This window comes from Dendrobates tinctorius, unplaced genomic scaffold (assembly GCF_039654945.1).
Source record: "Dendrobates tinctorius isolate UK_male_01 unplaced genomic scaffold, ASM3965494v1 ptg000257l, whole genome shotgun sequence".
NCBI classification, from domain to species: domain Eukaryota; kingdom Metazoa; phylum Chordata; class Amphibia; order Anura; family Dendrobatidae; genus Dendrobates; species Dendrobates tinctorius.
Genome location: NW_027361924.1, coordinates 2037126 through 2061137, shown reverse-complemented (window position 1 = coordinate 2061137; position 24012 = coordinate 2037126). Strand labels below are relative to the sequence as shown.

Genomic DNA, 24012 nt, shown 5'->3' with positions numbered 1-24012 from the left:
GGCTGTGCTCACTGCATGACTTTACTAGCTCCTCTCTCCCACTGTCTGACCACAACCTTCTTTCATTGTCCATCAAGAACTGTCACCCCGCTCAGGACACCCCCACTTTCCACACATATAGAAATATATATGGCATTAACACGCAGAAACTTATGAAGACTTTGCAGTCATCATTGTCCCCTATCTCCTCCCAGGACAATTCGATTCATTCCCAATAGCCACAGTTTTAAGCGTGGCCTAAAAACCCCTTACTTTACACTCTCATATCGCCTAACCTCACTTATCTAACTATCCCTGTTTTGCTCATGCAGAATTTTCATCAAAACCAGAACCGGGGAGGTGGGAAATGGACTTCCGTATATCATCGAGGGTCTGCGACATCCCCTCATTGATTGATGGCACATCACCACTAACCCTTTTTTTTTTTTTTTTTTTTTTTTTTTTTTTAGCTTTTGGATTTTAGCAATAATATTTCTAGCAGGGATCCTGAACACAAAGTATGCTACAAAGTTGGAATCCTGGACAAAAAAATATATAAATAAACTTTTTGGGGGATTATGATGGTGACCGTGGGGTACTGGGACGTCGCTGGGTACAGAAAAAAATGCAAAAAAAAACCAAAAAAAAGAGTTAATGCAGCCGCTCTGAGCTGCGCTTCCTTACACGGGTTTGGTCCCAGGCTCAGGGGCTGTAATTAAATCCCTCAGACAGACTGCGCAGGAAAAGCGCTTCCGTTTGGCCGCGGCGGCCGCGTTTACGGGGCAAATAATGTTAGTCTGCTGCAATGAAAGTGGCTTTATTGGCAGTGGGAGGCGCTGGCACTTTTTATGACTCCTCCATGCCAGGTCTTGGACTAGCTCCTCTACCTTCTGAAACGACCTGGTAATGTTTTTAGGATAGGGGCGAATGGTTTTGACCACACGGACAGGTTGGGATAAAGGTCTCCGGGGACCAAGTCTGCGCTCTGGGGTGGGGGGACTCGCTGTGGACCCTTCTCACTTTCTTTAAGCCAGCCTTTACTGTGCTACATTATAGGGCAGGGGTGCTGAGGATGTTTTAGAAAAGATCCACTTACTTCTGCCCCCAAATTCATTGATGCAACACCACTCATCTCATAAGGACCGTCCATCCCCCCATTTGTCAGACCCCATATAAAGCCCCTAAGATGATTCAAACCCCCACATTACTTTCGACCCTAGGCCTCAAAATGCGGTTACTAGAAAAATTCTCATACTTCCTAAATGAGCGACCCCATACTAAACCCCTGAAATGAATTCAGACCCCAAAATTACGTAGGACTCTAGGCCCCCAAAATCAGTTGCACCACAGATCAAGACTATAAACTCATAAAGACCCTACATTCTCAGTTAGACCCCATTCCAGTCCCCTAAAATAATTCAGACTCCTCATAGGACCCTAAGTCTCCAAATACAGGTACACCACAGATCTCATTAAGACCTTAAATGAGCACCCCCCCAAATCAGACACACCCCATACTAAGCCCCTAAAAATGATTCATACCCCAGGCCAGACCCCTAAAATGAATTCAGACCCCAAAATTAGTTAAGACCATTGACCTCCTAATGCAGTTACCCCACAGATCAAGATTATTAAACTCGTAAAGACCTGAGCTCAGCCCCCTTAATCTGTCAGCCCCCTTACCAAGCCCCTAAAATAACTCAGACCCCAGAACAGACCCCTAAAATTAAATCGGTCCCAAGGCCACCAAATGCAGTTACTTCACATATCTCATAAAGACCCTGGATCAGCTTCCCTTCTGCAACCTCAGACCCCATAACAAGCCCCTAAAATGATTGAGACCCCAGGCCATACCCCTAAAATTAATGCAGACCCCCAAATTACTTAGAAATTTAGGCCCTCAAATGCAGTTACCCCACTTATCAAGACTATTAAACTCCTACAGACCCTAAATCAGTCCCCCCACCCCAATCTGTTAGACCCCAAACCTCAAAGGTTAAATATATATCCCAAACCAGGCCCTTAAAATAAATTTAGGCCCCAGCCCAAACCCCTATAGGTCCAGACCCTATAAATTATTTGTATCCCTGACCAGACATTTAAATAAATATATACCCCAGACTAGAGCTCTAAAATTCTGATTTCAAACTATACCTCTAAGACTATTCAGCCCCCAGACCGTACCCCTAAAATACATTTGGACCCCTAGACCAGACACCCTAAAATTAATAAGTCTTCAAACTACCCTTCTGAAATTACTCAGTCCTCCCAGATCAAAGCCTTAATATGAATCCGACCCCCAAACCAGGACCATCAAACCCAAGATGAAGTCACATCATATCCCTAAAATTAGTCTCCAGACAAGACCCTTAGAATAAATTTAGACCTCTAAATAAAAATTAAACTTAAAACTAGACCTAAAAAATGATTCAGTCCCCAAACCAGACCCTCTACGATAATTTTAGACCCCCTGGGCCAGATCTTCTAAAATGGATTGGACTTCAAAACAGTCCTCTAAAATTTCTCAGGCCCCCAGACCGTACCCCTGATTGGATTCCAGACCAGACCCCTATTCCAGCTATACTTGTCAGGTGTGAATAAAATGCTAGGATGCAGTGCAGACTGACACAAAGTGAGCGCAGACAGAATAATGCATTGCTGTGGCATTTCCTTCTGTGGATCGACCCCCCCCCACTTACTCGTGTCTCTTCCTCTCTCGTAGTCGTGGCTTTTCTCGTGGCTTTACATCAAAACAAGCAGCTGATCGGGGATCGGGGATTACTGCCATGCAAGACGCACCTAGAAAACATCAAGCAGTACTGCGGGGGCAAGATTGGCATGGAAGCCTTCAGCCACGCGCCCACCGTCCTCTGGTTGCTGGACTGGTCCACCATGGATGCCCACCTGGATAACATCGCACTGCTGGGTCTTGTAGTATCAGCCTTCATTGTAATAACTGGATGTGCCAACATGATCCTGATGGGGGCGCTGTGGGTCCTGTACCACTCTGTAGTGAGCGTGGGACAACTGTGGTGAGTGCCCCGGTCTAGTCCACCATCTGTGGAGCGGTATCAACACATCATGGCGCGGGCTTACACTGGTCATTTCATAGTGAGTGCTGCTCTGGGGTATAATACAGGATGTAACTCAGGATCAGTAATGTAATGTATGTACACAGTGACTGCACCAGCAGAATAGTGAGTGCAGCTCTGGGGTATAATACAGGATGTAACTCAGGATCAGTAATGTAATGTATGTACACAGTGACTGTACCAGCAGAATAGTGAGTGCAGCTCTGGGGTATAATACAGGAGGTAACTCCGGATCAGTACAGGATGAGTAATGTAATATTTTGTATGTAACTGGACAACTCCTTTAAGAATTCCCCTGGTGTCTGACTGCACCTGGAGGGAGTATTAGTTGCATGTCGCCCCATAAGCAGCTGTCTCTCCGTCCTACCATTGGGCCAGATTCCCAGACAGCACTGGAGCTCAAGCCCATTGTGACAATCATACATCAAACAACATATTAGTTTCTTTTTTATGCTCAGAAGGAAACCCAGCAGAAGACGTCTCATTGCTGGCGCTCACTGGTGCGTACTTGTACCTTTCATTACACAGCGGCCATGGGTCAGTGACAAGGAGGGCGCATTATGATTGTGCACACACTGTGACACACATGATGGGCAGCTTTATCAGGCTGCGCTCCTGTGTTACGGAGAGCAGGTACCACTCCCCGTATCTGCCGACTGACCCGTCACTGCCCGCACCTGCTCCCCGGCAAGGCCCCAGATTGCCGATACTGCTCACCTGAGCGCTGGCACCGTTGCTTGTACCCAGGCACGCTTGACTAGTCACAGGTGAGATGTTTTTGAGCTCGCTCCCAGAGGGCTGTTTACTGGCAAAATGTGTGCTCGCCCGTAGCGAACCATCAGGGATCGCCCTTGATTTATGGTCGAGGAGACAGGTGCAAGACGATTGGTTAATACGGGTTTGTAAACATTTTTGGCACCACTGTGCAGGGTAGACCTCAATCAGCGCTGTGGCTTCTTCCTTCTCAAGATCGTTGGGGTCTTAAGGGATGGACCCCCATCGATCCTAAAGTGGTGCCACTACCACTGTTCATCCTGAGCTCTCTGGTTCACCAATGCAAAAAATGACAGTAAAAGCAGACCATGGTAAATTTCTCATCGCACCCTACAGTCACGTATTCCCAGAACATACATATCCATGGAGCACGTGCGCATTTACAGGATGCACATCACAGATCTGCTGCAGTCGGAGCGCTCAGCGCCCTCGATGCTCGGTTAATTGCCCATTCCTACCTCCTTTTATCTGTCCCTTCTGTTTGGCCCGGGGAACAGAGTCGCCTTTGTTTTAGTTCATGTTTTTCACAGACTTGAGGATAGAAGACAAAAAGGGAAGCAGATTATCCGCGAGACTTTTAAAAGTCAATGTACAGGGCTCATAGGGGGTCATCCTTCCTGCAAAGGAAGAAGCGTTGAGGAAACTTCCTGTGTCACCAGTGAGAGAAGAGGGGATCAGTTTCAAAGCCAAACTCACACGTCCCTTCTTCCTTCTAGAATGCTGGCGAGACGGTGCCAACGGCATTGTTCCAGCAGCTGAAGGGTGCTACTTTACTATGACCACCAGAAGCATATAGATCGAAAAGAAATCCATACCTCTAAATCCCCAGTATTATATTTATTGATTGGGCGTCATGACCGTAACCTGGAATGCCGATCAGATTGCCTTGATGAACCTCCAGGTCCTTCTCATTCCCTAACACATTCCCATGATGATTCTTGAGGTCATTCTCATTCTGTAGAATGGACCATCACGTAATTTTCATTTCCTTGATGAACCTTTATGTCATTCCCATTTTTTCTTTTGTGGATCTTCTGGTCAATTTAATTTCCTTGTTGGACCTTCTCATTCACTTAATGGACCATTATTCTCATGCTTTTGATAGACCTTCACCTCTTTCTAAAGCTACCGATGAACAGTCAGGACATTCTCACTCATTTGATGGACCTTCAGGTCATTCTTATTCTTTCGAAGGACCGTCAGGCTATTCTCATTTCCCGATAAACTTTCGGGTTACTCTCGTTTTTCTGGTGAACCTTTAGGTCATTTTCATGCTTTTGATGGATCTTCAGGCTGTTCGTTTTCTTTTGTTGGACCTCTAGGTCATTCTTATTTGCCTGATGAACTTTTTGGTCACTCTCATGCTTTTGATGGGTCTTCAGATCATTCTTATGCTTTTGATGAATCTTCAGATCATTCTCATGCTTTTCAGGGATTGTGAGGCGATTCTCATTCTTTTATTTGACCTTAGGGTTATTATTGTTCCTTTCATTTACCTTCGAGTGATTCTCGTTCTTTTCATGACCTGATGACCTTTCTTATTGTTATTATTGACCTGTGGGTCATTCTCGCTCTTTTCCTTGACCTTCGAGTCACTCTTGTTGTTTTTTTGGACTTGTGTGCCATTTTCATTTTTTTCGTGAACGTTCTTGTCGATCTCATTGTTTTCATGGACCTGTGGGTCATTCTTGTTGTTTTTGTGGACCTTCAGGTTGTTTACATGCACTTTATAGACAATCGGGTCATTTTTATTCCTTGGTGAGTTTTCGGTTCGTTTCATTATGACGCTTCTGGTCATTCACATTCCCTGGATGGACTTTAAGGCTATTCTCATGCTTTTGTTGAACTCTCTGATTATTTCCCTTCTTTTTAGGGACCTTCAAGTAATTTTCATTCTGCTAGTGGACCTTTGAGCCAGGCTCACTCTTTTGATAGACCTTCATTTCATTTTTAGTCTCTTAATAAACCTTGAGGTCATTCTCCTGCATTTGATGTTCCTATTTCACATTCTTTTGATGGACCTTCAGGTTATCTTCATTACCATTCAGTTCATTTTTTTTTTTTCTGGATCTTCAAGGTCAGTTTTATTCCCTTGATTGATCTTGATGTCTTTCTCATTGCCTTGACTGAACTTATTGTTATTCTTTTTTCCCCCTGATGGATCTTCATATCTTTTGGGATATTTCTCATTGCACCTCCAGATGATTTTCATTGCTGTGACAAACATATCTGGTTATTCTCACTCCTATGATGAGCCCACAGATTATTTTCCTTGAGATCTAATGTTTGATAATTTAGTAACCTTTAGGATGACCCGAAGGTTAATGAAAAGAATAAAAATGAAGAATGACCTCAAGGTCCATGAAAGGGATGGGAACAGCCGTAAGGTCTGTGAAGAGAACAAGACTGGCCTCCAGGTCCATGAAACAAACAAAAATGACCTTGCAGTCCATAAAAAGAATGACAATGGCCTTTGAGGTCCGTGAAAAGAATGACAATGGCCTCGAGGTCTGTGAAAAGAATGACAATGGCCTTTGAGGTCCGTGAAAAGAACGACAATGGCCTCGCGGTCCGTGAAAAGAATGACAATGGTCTTGAGGTCCATAAAAAGAACGACAATGGCCTTGAGGTCCGTGAAAAGAATGACAATGGCCTCGAGGTCCTCGAATAGAACGACAATGGTCTCGGGGTCCTTGAAAAGAATGACAATGGCCCCGAGATCCGTGAAAAGAACGACAATGGCCTCGCGGTCCGTGAAAAGAATGACAATGGCCTTGAGGTCCGGGAAAAGAACGACAATGGCCTCGAGGTCCGGGAAAAGAACGGCAATGGCCTCGAGGTCCGTGAAGAGAACGACAATGGCCTCGAGGTCCGTGAAGAGAACGACAGTGGCCTCGAGGTCCGTGAAGAGAACGACAGTGGCCTCGAGGTCCGTGAAGAGAACGACAGTGGCCTCGAGGTCCGTGAAGAGAACGACAGTGGCCTCGAGGTCCGTGAAGAGAACGACAGTGGCCTCGAGGTCCGTGAAGAGAACGACAGTGGCCTAAAAGGTAACTGCCCAGTAAATTAGCTTGGTCTTCTGAGACTAGATATATGTTGCTAGATATACGTTGCTTAATTACAACCTCCGTATATAAGGCTGTCAGGCTGCACATCTCGCAGGTCGTCAACTCAAAAATATAGCAAATCCCTTTAAATCTTCTCCCTGCAGTCAGACAACTGAGCTCTGTAATGCATCCCAATGTTTGTGGATTTCCAGAATCAGCACAATATTCCTCTCCCCCAGGGGGGGTAGAACGAATGAAGAAGCACTGCTTGCCTTCACATCTTTTAATCTGGCCCTTACATAACTTGACAAAAGCCAATTTCCACAATGAAAATCGTTGGCCGAGGGCCATTCATAGAGATATAACCAAATCAGGCACCAGTCCGCCTCGCAGTGTCCTGGTGAAATAGGGCAAAGATCCTGGCAGCGACTTAGATTTAATGAGATAATTCACTTTCCATTTCTCTTCCTTGTATGGGAAAGTTTTTATTTTTTCAAGTGTTTTTCTCGTCCAGTCCTCTGACACTTCTGTGTCTATCATGGGCTGCTTCTTAAAAAGTCATTTAGTGGTTAGGTAATATCATTCTGGACCACTTGAAATAATTGGGAGGAGCGCCCCTCTGGTCCTGCTGAAATAGTGATGTTAGATTTTGTCTGAATGTGGATTTTGTGACTGTAGGGACCGGTAAGATTAGGACTACATTATATATGATAATTTAAAGGGGTTTTCACCATCGTCATAAATGGGCTGTTGTCTGATAGTTCTTGCAAATACAAGCAATTTTGCAATTTACTGCATGTTAACATTTTTAATCGTTCTTGAGATATTAACACTTTTGTTTACAGCCTGTTGCATTGGAGACTGACCACCGCTGCTCTTTTCTGTTCACTTTGTAAGCGCTCTTTTGAAGCTGGAAACCGTGGTTTCCTCCTAATCCCAGCCAGCTTAGGTGTAGTGCTTACCCAGAAGACCACAGCGGTGGTCGGTCTCCTAGGCAACGAGCTGGCAACTAAAAAAAAAAAAAAAGTGTTACCGTAATTTTAAGAATGGTTGCAAATTTTAATAAGCAGTAAATTGTAAAAGCTTTTACAGGGTATTTGTTTCCCTGCACATTATACTTTGTGTTCTGTGGTCATAAATCAGCTAAGAGGAGCTCAGAAAAACCTTTCTGGTCAGAACGTGCTCACTGACCGATTGACAGTTAACTCATTCTGCAGCCAGCAGAAGACAATACATAGGCTATAGGACATAAACAATACAACATTCTTGTTTTTTAAAGAAACCCATTTGCAAAATTATGTTTGGCGCAAAATACATACATTTATTAAAGAAAAAAAAATCTGCAAAGCCAGACAATCCCTTTTAAGTTGTATAAGGATCATTTGCATTTACAAGAATCTGGGTGATAAAGCAATTGGGAGATGGGGATAGCATGGCAGGACTACTAAAGTTAAGCTGCTTTTAAAGTCACATGTGACAGTTTGGTTTCTAAGGAATGAGCAGCCTAACAACCAGAGTCTAATCTATGGGGCTGTCGGGCAGCTCTTACATAGCAGCCCGTTTGTATTAGTTTACTTAACTAATAATTATCGTTTTTTTTCATAATTGTATTGTAACTGTCATTTCAGGAGAACTTGCAGTAGAATGTCTGTCTGCCTCTAGCTCCTCCCTCTGTAACTCATTTCAGGAGAACTTGCAGTAGAATGTCTGTCTCTGCCCCTAGCTCCTCCCTCTGTAACTGTCATTTCAGGATAACTTGCAGTAGAATGTCTGTCTGCCTCTTTCACTGTCATTTCAGGAGATGTTGCAGTAGAATGTCTGTGTTTGTCTCTAGCTCCTCCCTCTGTAACTGTCATTTCAGGAGAACTTGCAGTAGAATGTCTGTCTGCCTCTAGCTCCTCCCTCTGTAACTGTCATTTCAGGACAACTTGCAGTAGAATGTCTGTGTCTGCCTCTAGCTCCTCCCTCTGTAACTGTCATTTCAGGAGAACTTGCAGTAGAATGTCTGTCTCTGCCTCTACATCCTCCATAAAACTTTATGAGCACCAGTTGTCATCTATCTTAGTAACAGGAAAAAAAAAGTCTCTTCTCAATGTAAAATTTACAGACTTTGACCGTGAATTGAAAGATCCCACTCTAGTGGTGTGACTTATAGTAAAGTCATAAAGAAACATTTAAAACTACAGAGGAAAAAAAACAAAACAAGCCTTCGCACAGCTCTAAAATAAAATAAAAATAAAGTTGCGTGTTTTGGAAAATGGCGGCTCAAACCAATTTTTAAAAAATCAAAGTTCAGAATTGTATTTTCAGCCAATAAAGAAAGTAATGTTTTTTTTCTATCATTGGTCCTATATATATTTTAGCACATTATATAGTAGCATGAATGATGTTATTGAAAACTATTAGTAGTTCCCTCTAAACCCCCCCCCCCCCCAAGAAAATAAAAAGTTTTCATAAGGCTGCGGAGATGGAAAAATAAAGTTATGACTCTTGGAAGAAGGGGAGGAAAAAAAAAAAATTGGCTGCGTCATTAAAAGGCTAATCATGTGTAGAGTCATTTAAGGTCCTTTACGCAATGCTGGACCCCCAGTGATCAGTTGTGATCGGTTTGGAGACCTGATAGTAAGTGTTCAGTTTTGCTGCAGCACTACCACTGGTGAAATGCGGTATTGCACAGCGTACAATCAAATCAATATCAATGCATTGTGGGCTTAATGCAGGTCAGGTCCTCCAAGGAAAAGGAGACGCTCTTGCTGACTGCTCTCCATCTTGGGCAAGTGAGGGGTTAATTCCGACTCTTGTAATTGCAGAAAGGAGCGTCCCAGATCTCCGAATTCCACAACCCACAATAAAGTGAATCCAGAAACCAGACAAGTTTCATTTACTACCATTCTGTGTTCGCTTCCTTCCCCCTTCTTAAAACCACGTTGAGTCTGCCCGGGCCTTGGCAGCAACGGGAAACAGCTGTCTGAGATTGCCGCTGCTCGCACCACACGCATTACGGCCCGGGCGAGACCCCACCATCCAGTCCTGGAACCAAGAGCGCCGTCTGTTACGGACATTAGGTGCAGAGTTCGCAGACGAGTCTGGGGCGCTCTCCGTAATTTAGGACCTTTTTTTTTTCCTGGTATTGAGCATTTGCTGTAAGGCAGCATTATCCTATAAGTACCGTACACAGTATGGTCGGATCTCCACGGTCGACCTCCAGTGCCAGGAGACCCTCAGTCGCCCACCGGGATCCAGATTTCGTATTAAGGAATTATTTTTTGTGGGATTTTTCTTTATTCTTTAAAATAAATAGCAAAAGAAAACCCCCAGACCTGACATGTGACTGGTATGAGAAATCGAGGCCGCCCATCGCACAAGGTTACGAGAACTGTTGATCCGGAGCTTTGTGTGCACAATGCCAGGCTGAGGCGATAAAGCTCGCACTCGTCTGTTAGGGTCACGGAAACACCTTTTATAGAGTGTATTTCTACGTTTTGTGCCAGACTATTGGAATTTAGCTTTACAAGTCCCTTATCCGCTTTCCTCCATCAGACGCCGAGCCCCCTTGCACCATAATTAGCCCCGCGCCCCGGTCACTGCCCGTTTAGCGCTGACTTTCGCAGACACTGTAATGTGTCGGAGTGATTTGGGTGGTAACAGTGATTAGCGGGAAGTCATAGAGCAGATCGTCCTATAAACGCGCAGACCCTGTGATTTGTCTGAGCGGCGGACTTTACGGTATACTGCCCCGGGATGATTACTGGAAAAATAAAAGTGTACGGGTCACGTAATATAGATATAAAGAACGTTCCCTGCAATTAATGAAACATTTCAGCTATAAACCTCTAAGTGCAGGAAATCGCGTCCTGCTAGAAGTGTTCACAAGTCATCCAGGAGCAGCGGAGGGATAGAGAGATGGATGTTACATAGAAAGGTAGATGAGTATTAGCTATCAACTGTAAAGCGCTGCGGAATATGTTGGCGCTATATAAATAAAGATTATTATTATTATTATTAGCTATCAGAGTGAGATAAATAGATATTACATGCTACATAAGAGAGAGATGGATAGAAAGATATGAGATAGAAGGATGGATTATGACATAAGTAGACCTGATTTAGTCTTAGAAGGTTGGCATCACATAGATAGAGATAGGTAAACGGATAGGTAGACAGATGTGAGTTGGATGGATAGGTAGACAGATGTGAGATGGATGGATAGGTAGTCAGATGTGAGATGGATGGATATGCAGACTGATGTGAGATGATGGATAGGTAGACAGATGTGAGATGATGGATAGGTAGACAGATGTGAGATGATGGATAGGTAGACAGATGTGAGTTGGATGGATAGGTAGACAGATGTGAGATGGATGGATATGCAGACTGATGTGAGATGATGGATAGGTAGACAGATGTGAGATGATGGATAGGTAGACAGATGTGAGATGATGGATAGATTGTGAGATGATGGATAGGTAGACAGATGTGAGAGGATGGATAGGTAGACAGATGTGAGATGATGGATTGATGTGAGAGGATGGATAGGTAGACAGATGTGAGAGGATGGATAGGTAGACAGATGTGAGATGATGGATAGGTAGACAGATGTGAGAGGATGGATAGATGTGAGATGATGGATAGGTAGACAGGTGTGAGATGGATGAATAGACAGATGTGGGATGGATAAGTAGACATGTGAGTTGGATTGATAGGTAGATGTGAGATAGATGGATAGACAGATGTGGGATGGATAGGTAGACAGATGTGAGATGATGGATAGGTAGACAGATGTGAGATGATGGATAGGTAGACAGATGTGAGATGATGGATAGGTAGACAGATGTGAGATGATGGATAGGTAGACAGATGTGAGATGGATAGGTAGACAGATGTGAGATGATGGATGGGTAGACAGATGTGAGAGGATGGATAGGTAGATAGATGTGAGATGATGGATAGGTAGACAGATGTGAGATGATGGATAGGTAGACAGATGTGAGATGATGGATAGGTAGACAGATGTGAGATGATGGATAGGTAGATAGATGTGAGTTGGATGAATAGGTAGACAGATGTGAGATGATGGATAGGTTGACAGATGTGAGATGATGGATAGGTTGACAGATGTGAGATGATGGATAGGTAGACAGATGTGAGATGATGGATAGGTAGACAGATGTGAGATGATGGATAGGTAGACAGATGTGAGATGATGGATAGGTAGATAGATGTGAGTTGGATGAATAGGTAGACAGATGTGAGATGGATAGGTAGACAGATGTGAGATGATGGATGGGTAGATAGATGTGAGAGGATGGATGGGTAGATAGATGTGAGATGATGGATAGGTAGACAGATGTGAGATGATGGATAGGTTGACAGATGTGAGATGATGGATAGGTAGACAGATGTGAGATGATGGATAGGTAGACAGATGTGAGATGATGGATAGGTAGACAGATGTGAGTTGGATGAATAGGTAGACAGATGTGAGATGATGGATAGGTTGACAGATGTGAGATGATGGATAGGTAGACAGATGTGAGATGGATGGATAGGTAGACAGATGTGAGATGGATGAATAGGTAGACAGATGTGAGATGGATGAATAGGTAGACAGATGTGAGATGATGAATAGGTAGACAGATGTGAGATGATGGATAGGTAGACAGATGTGAGATGATGGATAGGTAGACAGATGTGAGATGATGGATAGGTAGACAGATGTGAGATGATGGATAGGTAGACAAATGTGAGATGATGGATAGGTAGACAGATGTGAGATGATGGATAGGTAGACAGATGTGAGATGGATGGATAGGTAGACAGATGTGAGATGGATGGATAGGTAGACAGATGTGAGATGGATGAATAGGTAGACAGATGTGAGTTGGATGAATAGGTAGACAGATGTGAGTTGGATGAATAGGTAGACAGATGTGAGATGATGGATAGGTAGACAGATGTGAGATGATGGATAGGTAGATGTGAGTTGGATGAATAGGTAGACAGATGTGAGATGGATAGGTAGACAGATGTGAGTTGGATGGATAGGTAGACAGATGTGAGTTGGATGGATAGGTAGACAGATGTGAGTTGGATGGATAGGTAGACAGATGTGAGTTGGATGGATAGGTAGACAGATGTGAGTTGGATGGGTAGGTAGACAGATGTGAGTTGGATGGATAGGTAGACAGATGTGAGATGATGGATAGGTAGACAGATGTGAGATGGATGGATAGGTAGACAGATGTGAGATGGATGGATAGGTAGACAGATGTGAGATGGATGGATAGGTAGACAGATGTGAGATGGATGAATAGGTAGACAGATGTGAGTTGGATGAATAGGTAGACAGATGTGAGATGATGGATAGGTAGATGTGAGTTGGATGAATAGGTAGACAGATGTGAGATGATGGATAGGTTGACAGATGTGAGTTGGATGGATAGGTAGACAGATGTGAGTTGGATGGATAGGTAGACAGATGTGAGTTGGATGGATAGGTAGACAGATGTGAGATGATGGATAGGTAGACAGATGTGAGATGATGGATAGGTAGACAGATGTGAGATGATGGATAGGTAGACAGATGTGAGATGATGGATAGGTAGACAGATGTGAGATGATGGATAGGTAGACAGATGTGAGATGATGGATAGGTAGACAGATGTGAGATGATGGATAGGTAGACAGATGTGAGATGATGGATAGGTAGACAGATGTGAGATGATGGATAGGTAGACAGATGTGAGATGATGGATAGGTAGACAGATGAGATGATGGATAGGTAGATAGATATGACATGATGGATAGGTAGACAAGATGTGAGATGATGGATAGATAGACAAGATGTGAGATGGTGGATGGATAGGTAGGTAGACATTTGTGAGATGGATGGATAGACAGATGTGAGATGATGGATAGGTAGACAGATGTGAGATGATGGATAGGTAGATGTGAGAGGATGGATAGGTAGACAGATGTGAGAGGATGGATAGATTGATGTGAGATGATGGATAGGTAGACAGGTGTGAGATGGATGGCAGACAGATGATGGATGGATAGGTAGACATGTGAGATGGATGGATAGGTAAACAGATGTGAGAGGATGGATAGGTAAACAGATGTGAGATGATGGATAGGTAGACAGATGTGAGAGGATGGATAGGTAGACAGATGTGAGAGGATGGATAGGTAGACAGATGTGAGAGGATGGATAGGCAGACTGATGTGAGAGGATGGATAGGCAGACTGATGTGAGATGATGGATAGGCAGACTGATGTGAGATGATGGATAGGCAGACTGATGTGAGATGATGGATAGGCAGACTGATGTGAGATGATGGATAGGCAGACTGATGTGAGTGGATGGATAGGCAGACTGATGTGAGATGATGGATAGGCAGACTGATGTGAGATGATGGATAGGCAGACTGATGTGAGATGATGGATAGGCAGACTGATGTGAGATGATGGATAGGCAGACTGATGTGAGATGATGGATAGGCAGACTGATGTGAGATGATGGATAGGCAGACTGATGTGAGATGATGGATAGGCAGACTGATGTGAGATGATGGATAGGCAGACTGATGTGAGATGATGGATAGGCAGACTGATGTGAGATGATGGATAGGCAGACTGATGTGAGATGATGGATAGGCAGACTGATGTGAGATGATGGATAGGCAGACTGATGTGAGGTGATGGATAGGCAGACTGATGTGAGAGGATGGATAGGTAGACAAGATGTGAGATGATGGATAGGTAGACAGATGTGAGAGGATGGATAGGTAGACATTTGTGAGATGGATGGATAGGTAGACAAGATGTGAGATGATGATAGGTAGACAGATGTGAGATGGTGGATGGATAGATAGGTAGACATTTGTGAGATGGATGGATAGGTAGACAGGTGTGAGATGGATTGATAGACAGATGTGGGATGAATAGGTAGACTCATGTGAGATGATGGATAGGTAGACGTGAGATGATGGATAGGTAGACAGATGTGACATGATGGATAGGTAGACAAGATGTGAGATGGTGGATGGATAGGTAGACATTTTTGAGATGGATGGATAGACAGATGTGGGATGGATAGGTAAACAGATGTGAGATGGATGGATAGTAGACAAGATGTGAGATGATGGATAGGTAGACAGATGTGAGATGGTGGATGGATAGGTAGACATTTGTGAGATGGATGGATAGGTAAACAGATGTGAGATGGATAGGTAGACAAGATGTGAGATGATGATAGGTAGACAGATGTGAGATGGTGGATGGATAGATAGGTAGACATTTGTGAGATGGATGGATAGACAGATGTGGGATGAATAGGTAGACTCATGTGAGATGATGGATAGGTAGACAGATGTTGGATGGATAGGTAGGCATATGTGAGTTGATGGATAGGTAGACAGATGTGAGATGATGGATAGGTAGACAGACGTGAGATGATGGATAGGTAGACAGATGTGAGATGGTGGATGGATAGATAGGTAGACATTTGTGAGATGGATGGATAGGTAGACAGGTGTGAGATGGATTGATAGACAGATGTGGGATGAATAGGTAGACTCATGTGAGATGATGGATAGGTAGACAGATGTTGGATGGATAGGTAGACAGATGTGAGATGATGGATAGGTAGACAGATGTGAGATGATGGATAGGTAGACAGATGTGAGATGATGGATAGGTAGACAGATGTGAGAGATTAGATATGGTGTGTTAGATATGACTTGGTTGCACATTGTATGGGTGACAGTGTCAGGACTTCCCATTATGGCGGGATTGTTCTTTCTATAATAGTTTCTTCTGAGGTGAAACTTTTACATTTGTTCTTTACGTGTCATTATTGATCCTGTCAAAATTAATTTCTCGTTTAATTTTGCGCTGCTTATGATGTACGGAAAAGCAGCACATGACTGCACAGAAAGTGTCCTCGTGAAAAAGAAAAACTTTCTTTTTTTTTTATTTTTTTTTTTGTCTTTTGCTTATTTAAAGAGCAGACCTAAACAATCATTGTGCGTCGGGCGCTGTCTGGATCGGTTTGAGTTCTTGCACTCGGGGGAGGGGATTGGATTTCAAAGATTCATTTCATTATAAACAGCCAGAGCATCCCTGCAGCATCCTGTGCCCACTGCTAATGCCGGCTCCCCCGTCTCCGGGGCTTCCTCTAATAAGTCTGTCTTGGAAAGCTGAATTGCAGTTTCTTAAGGACGGAGAGATATGGTTCACGGACTGTCCTCTGAAGTGGGACCTTCCAGGGTGCACTCACTAATTAATAGCACCCCCCTCCCTTAAATGCTGACATGTGTCTCATTTTTCTTCAATCATCAGTGACATATCGGCATGGAATTTCAAAAAGGAAGTTGTATGAGTTTATGGGGGTTGTTTGAAATTAAAGGGGACCTATTACAAGCCATAACGTATTACTATTTTTTTTTACCCGGTTTAAAAGCCGCTGATCTCCTGAATCCGGCGATGTTTTTCTTTTCTTTGTGCACCTCTCCATTCCGGAGATATGGAAATATATAAATCTGCTCTTTTTAGCCAAGTGGGTGTGGTCCATAACTTCGTTTGTGTGTATTCATAGCAGCCAGGCCCATTTGGCTAAAAAAAAAAACAGATTTATGTACAGGAAAGATGGAGACATATCTCAGGAATGGAGAGGCGCAGAAAGAAAAGAAAAACAATGCCGGATTCAGAAGAACAGCGGCATTTACCCCGGGTAAAAAAAAAAATATTTGATTAGTTGTCCTGATTGAGGAGATTGTGAGAAATTGAAGCCCACCATACACATTAATAAGCTTTTGGAAGTGCCGGATCCTTCTCTCCCCCAGTATGATGGATAGGAGAAAGAATTGGGAGGCCTACAGATCTACATGGGTATGGGGGTCTTATGAAATTGAGGGTATAACATTAAAAGTTGTAAGAAATTGAGGGATCGTGAAGGACTAAAGGGTTTTTATGGGATTACGGAGTTTTTATTAGTAGGATTGTATAATGTTCTAGGATTAAGTTCCTAACTGGGGTATGAGATTATTAGGCTTGTATCAGATAGAGGCCCCCATACATGAAAGATAACAGCTGTCTGAAATGGACCATATGGAACGATCGTTGGATGTTTCAGTGCAACGATTATTATAATCCAAAACGCCAATTGAGGATGTTGGATTTTTTTTTTCAGCCAATTGTAAGCACTGACAGCTTCATGAGGCGGAAAAAAATCCAACATTGATAGTAAATCATGTTTTTCCGCCCTCATTTGGGCAACCAGATAAATAAATTGTCTCAAATTGTATTCATTGTTTTGAGAATTGATGCAGGAATTTATAGTGTTGTATGTAGCACAGCCCCTCATGGGTGGGTCTGAGTTTAGACTTCCTCCTCATTGCTCATGGGCGGGGCTCTAGTTTTTCTTTGCAGACATAACCACTGTCCGTACCAGTCTGCCTTAATGTATTAAACGTTCACCCCTTATATAAGCTCTATAATTGTTTAATGTGTTGCTCTTCTAAAGTCCTGCTTCCTTCTTTTTCAGGTACTCTTTTGGTAAGTGAAACCCCTGAGGAACTCAGCCATTGGTTTTTACTATCATTGTATACTGGGAAAGATGATTTATGGGACTGGTGACTTCTCCACTGCAATGGGGCCATGACCATCTATGACCATGACGAGCAAGTATGTAAAAGGTTAAAGGGGCTCTCTACAACGATGTAAGTAGGAAACTGAATGTAAGAACTGATATCTGAACCTTCAGCTGTGGACCCTGGACCTGAATCCGGGACACATGTTCATTGTCCTCATTTGGGTCAGACTTGGCTGAAACTCCTTTTGTTTCTTTCCTATCGAATTGCGTGATCGCTTTTTTCTTTTCTTTTGCAGTAAGCAGATTTGAAACAACAAGATATTCAGGCTCTTGCGACACATAGGTGCTTTTTCTCTCATCCCAAAACTTGCCGTCTTTCAGTAAATCTATAAAGAAGAAGCAGAAGTTTTCAAGGCTCCTCGTAAAGTTATAATCAGACGTTGAAATGTGGAACTGTTGTTTCCTCAGCGCCAAGGATTGGGCGTTTGCTGGATGTGGAAGTGACCGGGGGACCTCCTCAAATTTACTTTGCCGCATATTGTCCTTTGTGAACACTAGAAATCAGCTATTTCATTGTTCTGTCTGCCGAGAAATCTGGGTGACATCAATGGCCAATTTTAAAGTATGGCTGGTATAAAAGGGTTCCTCGGGCATTTAATGGCTGAAATAAGGGGGGCCCATCCTTTGATTCTACCTGCCAGAATATCTCCAAGTTATCAGTCGTTCCATAGACATTCCTATGGAGGACCACCGTTCCTCTACTGTTCGTAGAGCAGGGTTCCTCAACGTTCCTGAGCGTTGGTCCATCAGAGGTATAGGTTGGGTAATCCTGCCACTGAGCACCATGTTCCCATTATTGTTTGCCAGCTTTTTCGTCCGAAGCTCAGTCCCAACAAATAGAACTGGTTTGCTTTAAGCTACAGTATTTTTATGAATAGTCTCCCGATAATTTATCTTTTCGACGATTCTTCTCTGGACACGCGATGTGAACTCTTCAGCAAATTTTTCCCCTTTCTTGGCCAAACACTTCTTGCCTTCTGATCCGCGTTCCCCTTCACCTGCTTTCCATTTCCTGTTCCTAAACAATACATAGTGTTTTGTCACCCCGGAGTATACACGGACACCCATTTCCTTCATCTCCCCACACTCTTTATAACCAGTGGGACCCCTGTTTTTCTTGTCCTTGGCTAAGATGTTCCTCAAGATCGAGATGAATAAGATGTAAATCCGTCTTGGCTTGGGCAAAACACAGGAAAACCACAATATTATTTGCGTTATGATTTACTTGGAACAACAAGTCTTCTCATGATGCGATCGGCTTTATCTCGGGGAAGGATTCCTTCTGTCTTTCTGAGGTTTGAGAAATGGTTGATGAAGACTTCAAAGAACAATGCTTTGAAAAAAGAAATTCTAAGACCTAGCTTTGTAAGCCATGTCCCTTCCTGTTCTCCGCGGGAAGACGGGCTTTTGAAATCTTATTTCTTTCTTTTCTTAACCCAATTTGAATATCAGTTTTTCCTGTATACACCATGAGCCAAAAAAGTCTCCATCATCAAAAAAGATGGAGAAGAAAGGTCCTCATCAGTATTGTGACCTTGTATATTTGTAAAGACTCATAGATGTAGGTTCTTGTTTTAGTCGAACCCTACTGATAAGAAGATGACTGGTCCTTTACTTGGTATCATGATCATTTTATATGGTATCTCCACATTAACAGCCTTTTCATCTATGATCATTGGCCTGTTCTTAGGCAGTTGGATGGATGGACAGTCATTTTTTATGCCTACTTTTTGATAGCGCTTCATTTTCATGGCAGTATTGTTTTTATAGAGAAACGTTGTTCAACTTTGTCTTTGGAAAATTCAGCTGATCAACAGACGTTGGTTTCTCCTATACCATCTCTTAAATCTAAATAGAATGATGAGTGAATTTGGAACTGTGTTTTTGCTTTTTTTTTCATCTGTGACCATGGACCTGATCTTTGGCTTGAAGGCCAAAGATTATTTGTGAAGACTGATATGTCTACTTCGTGGTTCACCTTCTAGACTAACTTGTTTGTTTATTGAAGCATTCCCCAACTGTGGTCTTTGAAGATGTCAACTAGTCGACAGGCGTTAACTTCTACTCTCTCATCTTTTAAATCTTGATAAAGTCTGGTGGAATTTGTGACTTTTTTTCATCTACGACAATAGACTTGTTCCCGATTTGATAAACTGATATTGTTCTTGGAAGTGTTCATTGGTCATCAAAACTTTGGATTCTCCTATTTCATCACTTCTTCCTTAAATATTGATTTACATATTCTTTTTTTTTTTTCCATCTATGACAATAGAACTGATTTTGGACTTGAAGGTGGATGATTATTTCTGAAAGGGGACATGTATACATTTTGGTAATCATTCATGTTCTAGACAAACTTATTGTTGATGGAACCATTGGCCAACTTTGTGTTCTTGGAGATGTCAACTAATATACAGGTTTTGGATTTTCTTACATCACTTTAACTCAACCTGATTTTATTGAGATTTATGTTTTTTTTTATTTTCTTCTGTGAACATTGACTTGTTTCTGGACTGGTAGACCAATGATGGATGATCATTTGTAAAAAGAGGGATGTTTACGTTGTTGGGACCGTTCATTTTGTAGACAAACTTGTTTGCTGAGGGAACAATTGTCCAACATTTCATTCTTGGGAATGTTAATCCATTGACAGGTGTTGGATTCTCCTCGATCATCAGTTAAATCTAGGTAACATATTGTCTTTTTGGTTGTAGCAATAAACCTGTTCTTGACTTTAAAGGCTGATGGTGGATGATCGTTTGTGAAAGCGGGCTTGTCTACTTTACTTTATAAGCAGAGTTGGTTGTATAGGGAACCATTGACCAATTTTTGTCTGTAGAGATGTCAGTTGATCTAGTTGTGTTGCCTAATTTTCTCTCATCACTTGCATGTAGGTCAGTTGTTAAATAAGGTTGGATTTACGTATTTTTTTCCATCTGTGACCATAGGCTTATATGTGGACTTGGAGGTCAATCGTAGATGACAGATGTCTACTTTGTGTTAACAGTTCTTTTTCAAGTTCTTCCTATGCAGACTTCTTCATAAAGGGAACCATTGACTATCTTTTTGCTCTCGGATATGTCAACTTTTTGATAAGTGGTGGATTCTCCTTTATCTTCAATTTTCTTTACATCTAAATAAATAGTATACTTGAGTTGGATTTATTTTTTCATTTTACATCTGTGACTTTGTGTTAATCGTTGATGTTTGTAGACCAGCAGTCAAAAAACAGGTCTCCATGATCAAAAAAAGATAGAGAAGAATGGTCTGCTAGTGATGTGACCTTTATAACGACTGTTTTACTTTGACCCTGCACGTGAAAATAAGATGATCTTCTACTTGAACCTTCCAGCTAACCATAACTCAACACTGTGGCTCTCCATAGAATCTTTTAAATCATGGTTCCCCAACCCCAGTCCTCAAGGCCCACCAACAGGTCATGTTTTCATTATTTCCTTAGTATTGCCCAGGTGATAATTGCATCACCTGTACAATACAAGGGAAATCCTGAAAACATGACCTGTTGGTGGGCCTTGAGGACTGGAGTTGGAACCCTGTTTTAAAGGATATTTCTACATTCAGGCAATGATTTGTGTTTTTTTTTCATCTGTGACCTGATCTTCGGCTTGAAGGCTTTAAGATGGATGATTATTTCTGAAGGCAGACTTAACCGCTTTCCCTTCAGCTACCACGGCAGTTCACTTTTCAGACATGATTGACTATATCAAGCATCGTAGGTCAACTAATGGAAACTGATCGAAAGCGGTGGTTTCACCTCCAAGGGTCGTTTTTAGGTTTTATCATTTGTTTTTACAAATGGCTCATCATATAGAAGGTTCTTTTTTGGTTTTCTATGGAGAATGTCTCCCATTGTCCCACCAAGGGAGGTTCATGATGGTCCTTCACAATCTAACGAGAACAAGGATGGGTTTCATTGGATTTTTTAGGACTTCTAATATTTTCACGAAAAAAGTGGTATTGTCTGTTTGGAAGGCTCTCATCTCTCTTGCACTTTTGGCCAAGCCCAGTCTCTGAGTTGATGATGGCTTTCGGCAGTCTAATGACTACGGCCAGCTTTAATTGCTAAATATCCTGAACATAGACACTTGCTTCCCAGTGTTTTCAATCAGTTCTTTACCACTCACCAGAATGGGTGACTTACATATTCCCGGTGACCTCGTGCCCTCCCTTCTCTTAAATTCATGCTCTCAGAACAGCTTAATGAGGGGTTTACTGGTCCAATTGGATGTTTTTATTAAAACCCATTAGTGCACTGAAGCAGTCCGCCTGAAGGAAGCAATTAGCGAAAAGTAAGTGAGGTTGGAGATTTCCCTAGTTGTAGCAGAAACATCCCCCCCCCCTCCCTCCCCATGTTCCCCTTAAACTATTCCAGACCAACTCAACAACCAGGTCCTGGCAGCGCCATGTGGATGGAGGTTCTCCGTGCTTCCTACAATATAAACCGTCTGTACGCCGAGTTTTCACGTTTAGCACGTTGTGTCGTGTTAAATAGACACGAATGTAAAATTTGCCAGCGCGCCCGTTTTACCAAATGCCCTTTAGGTCGCATAAATAGACGGCGGCAGGCGCTTGGACTTTTGGAAATTTAACACTAAGGTCTTATATTTTTACGGTTGAGGAGAAGACCAGAACGGATTGTCTTATTGTTTCCAACGCAGATTTATGAACACTTTTACAATTTTTTGACTCGAGGTCCATTCTTTTTTTTAGATAGCTTCCAAAAAGAGCGCCACACGTAAATACTGGTCATGTTTGGTATTGCATTTCCACACCATTGGCTTCAAGAAAGAAGGGGCTGAATTACCACCGACAATTTGTGGGCAGAAGGGGGTGTTGTTTTTGGAAGAAAGTGGCCATGTTTTTGTTATCTTGTACAACCCTTTTACATTTTTCTGGTTACTTTGGGCACATTTATAGTTTTTCTTTGACTTCTGGATCTTTTATTTTTTTTAGGTCTTGTTTTGTGGGGGGGGATTTCTCAGACATACCGGTGGATAGAGATCTCTTATTATAAAGTCTTATTATAAAACTGCGGTTGAGATGTGTGACTACGACACAAGGTCATGTCGTCTTCATGGACTGTATGGTCCTGGGGGTGGAAGGTGATAATTCAGCCTAATTTGGAGAGTAACATGGCAAAATCTGGTGTTCAGTAACTAGATGAAGTCCCTTAGTGGAATAGATGGACATCATTGTCTAGAGTTGCGGATTTCTACTAGAAAAAGGAGACTCGAATGTGGGGGTGACCATGGCGGATCCCAGAAAATTACCAACCAAGGGGATGAAAAAGGGGTTAAATAGTTTTGGCAACTATTCAGCAAGCAACTAACTTTGTGGAGTAGATTAACTGAAATTGACCCTATCATTAATGGACTCCCAACTCCAGGTCCAGTCAATCCCTTTTATTTTGATTTTTTTTTTTTCTCTTTTTCGTTTTTATTATTATTATTATTATTATTATTATTATTATTATTATTATTATTATTATTATTATTATTATTATTTTATTCTATTATTTTTAGTACATTTTATTATTTTATTTTCTATTTTTAGTGCTATTTCTTATTACTAATAATAAAAATTAAAAATAAGTAATAAAATAGCATAAAAGAAAATAAAAATTAGAAAAATTATAAAAATGATTAGTTTATTTTTATATTTTATTCTATTTTTTTTTCTATTTCTTATGCTATGTTTTATTACTTACTATTTGTTATTATTAATTAATAAAAATATCATAAAAAAATAAAAATAGAAAATAAAAATTAGAAAAAAAATATAAAAATGATTAGTTTATTTTTATATTTTATTCTATTTTTTTTCTATTTCTTATGCTATGTTTTCTTACTTACTATTTGTTATTATTAATTAATAAAAATATCATAAAAAATAAAAATAGAAAATAAAAATTAGAAAAAAAATATAAAAATGATTAGTTTATTTTTATATTTTATTCTTTTTTTCTATTATTTCTTATGCTGTTTTATTACTATTTGTTATTATTAATTAATAAAAAATAGCATAAAAAAATAAAAATAGAAAATAAAAAAATCTAAAAATAACAAACTATAAAGAATAGAAGAAAAAAAATAAAAAGAATAGAAGAAAAAAATATAACAATATTGCTATTATATTTTTATATATTTTGTTTTTATTCTATTAATATTTTTTTTATTATATTTGTTTTTTTATATTTTTTTTTTGTGCTCTGTTTAGTTAAAAAAATAAACTGGAAACTTGTATTTATTAATCCCGTCCATCATAAAAGACCCCAACAAAATAAAACCCATTTGTAAAATAGGCCCATACCGATTGGCGTTCCTTAATCCTGCCCTGTGTGATGCAGAGCAGTGTTTTGGGGGAGATCAGTGGAGCCCCCCGATGCAGCGCTCCTGCTACATTTCGGATTTATGTGTCTCTCATTAGCCTGTCTGCTGACCTGGTC

At 41.5% G+C, this 24012-nt stretch overlaps 1 protein-coding gene across 2 annotated transcripts in view; it reads left to right on the top strand.

Annotated features, from left to right (window-relative positions):
* The window catches only part of LMF1 (lipase maturation factor 1), a 229513-nt gene that overhangs the window by 8351 nt on the left and 197150 nt on the right, over window positions 1-24012 (top strand). For both annotated transcript variants that reach the window (XM_073558439.1, XM_073558440.1), the window contains exons 2-3: window positions 2702-3011; window positions 17439-17449. In XM_073558439.1, the coding sequence (XP_073414540.1) occupies window positions 2702-3011; window positions 17439-17449 (321 nt within the window). The remainder of the gene's footprint in view (window positions 1-2701; window positions 3012-17438; window positions 17450-24012) is intronic.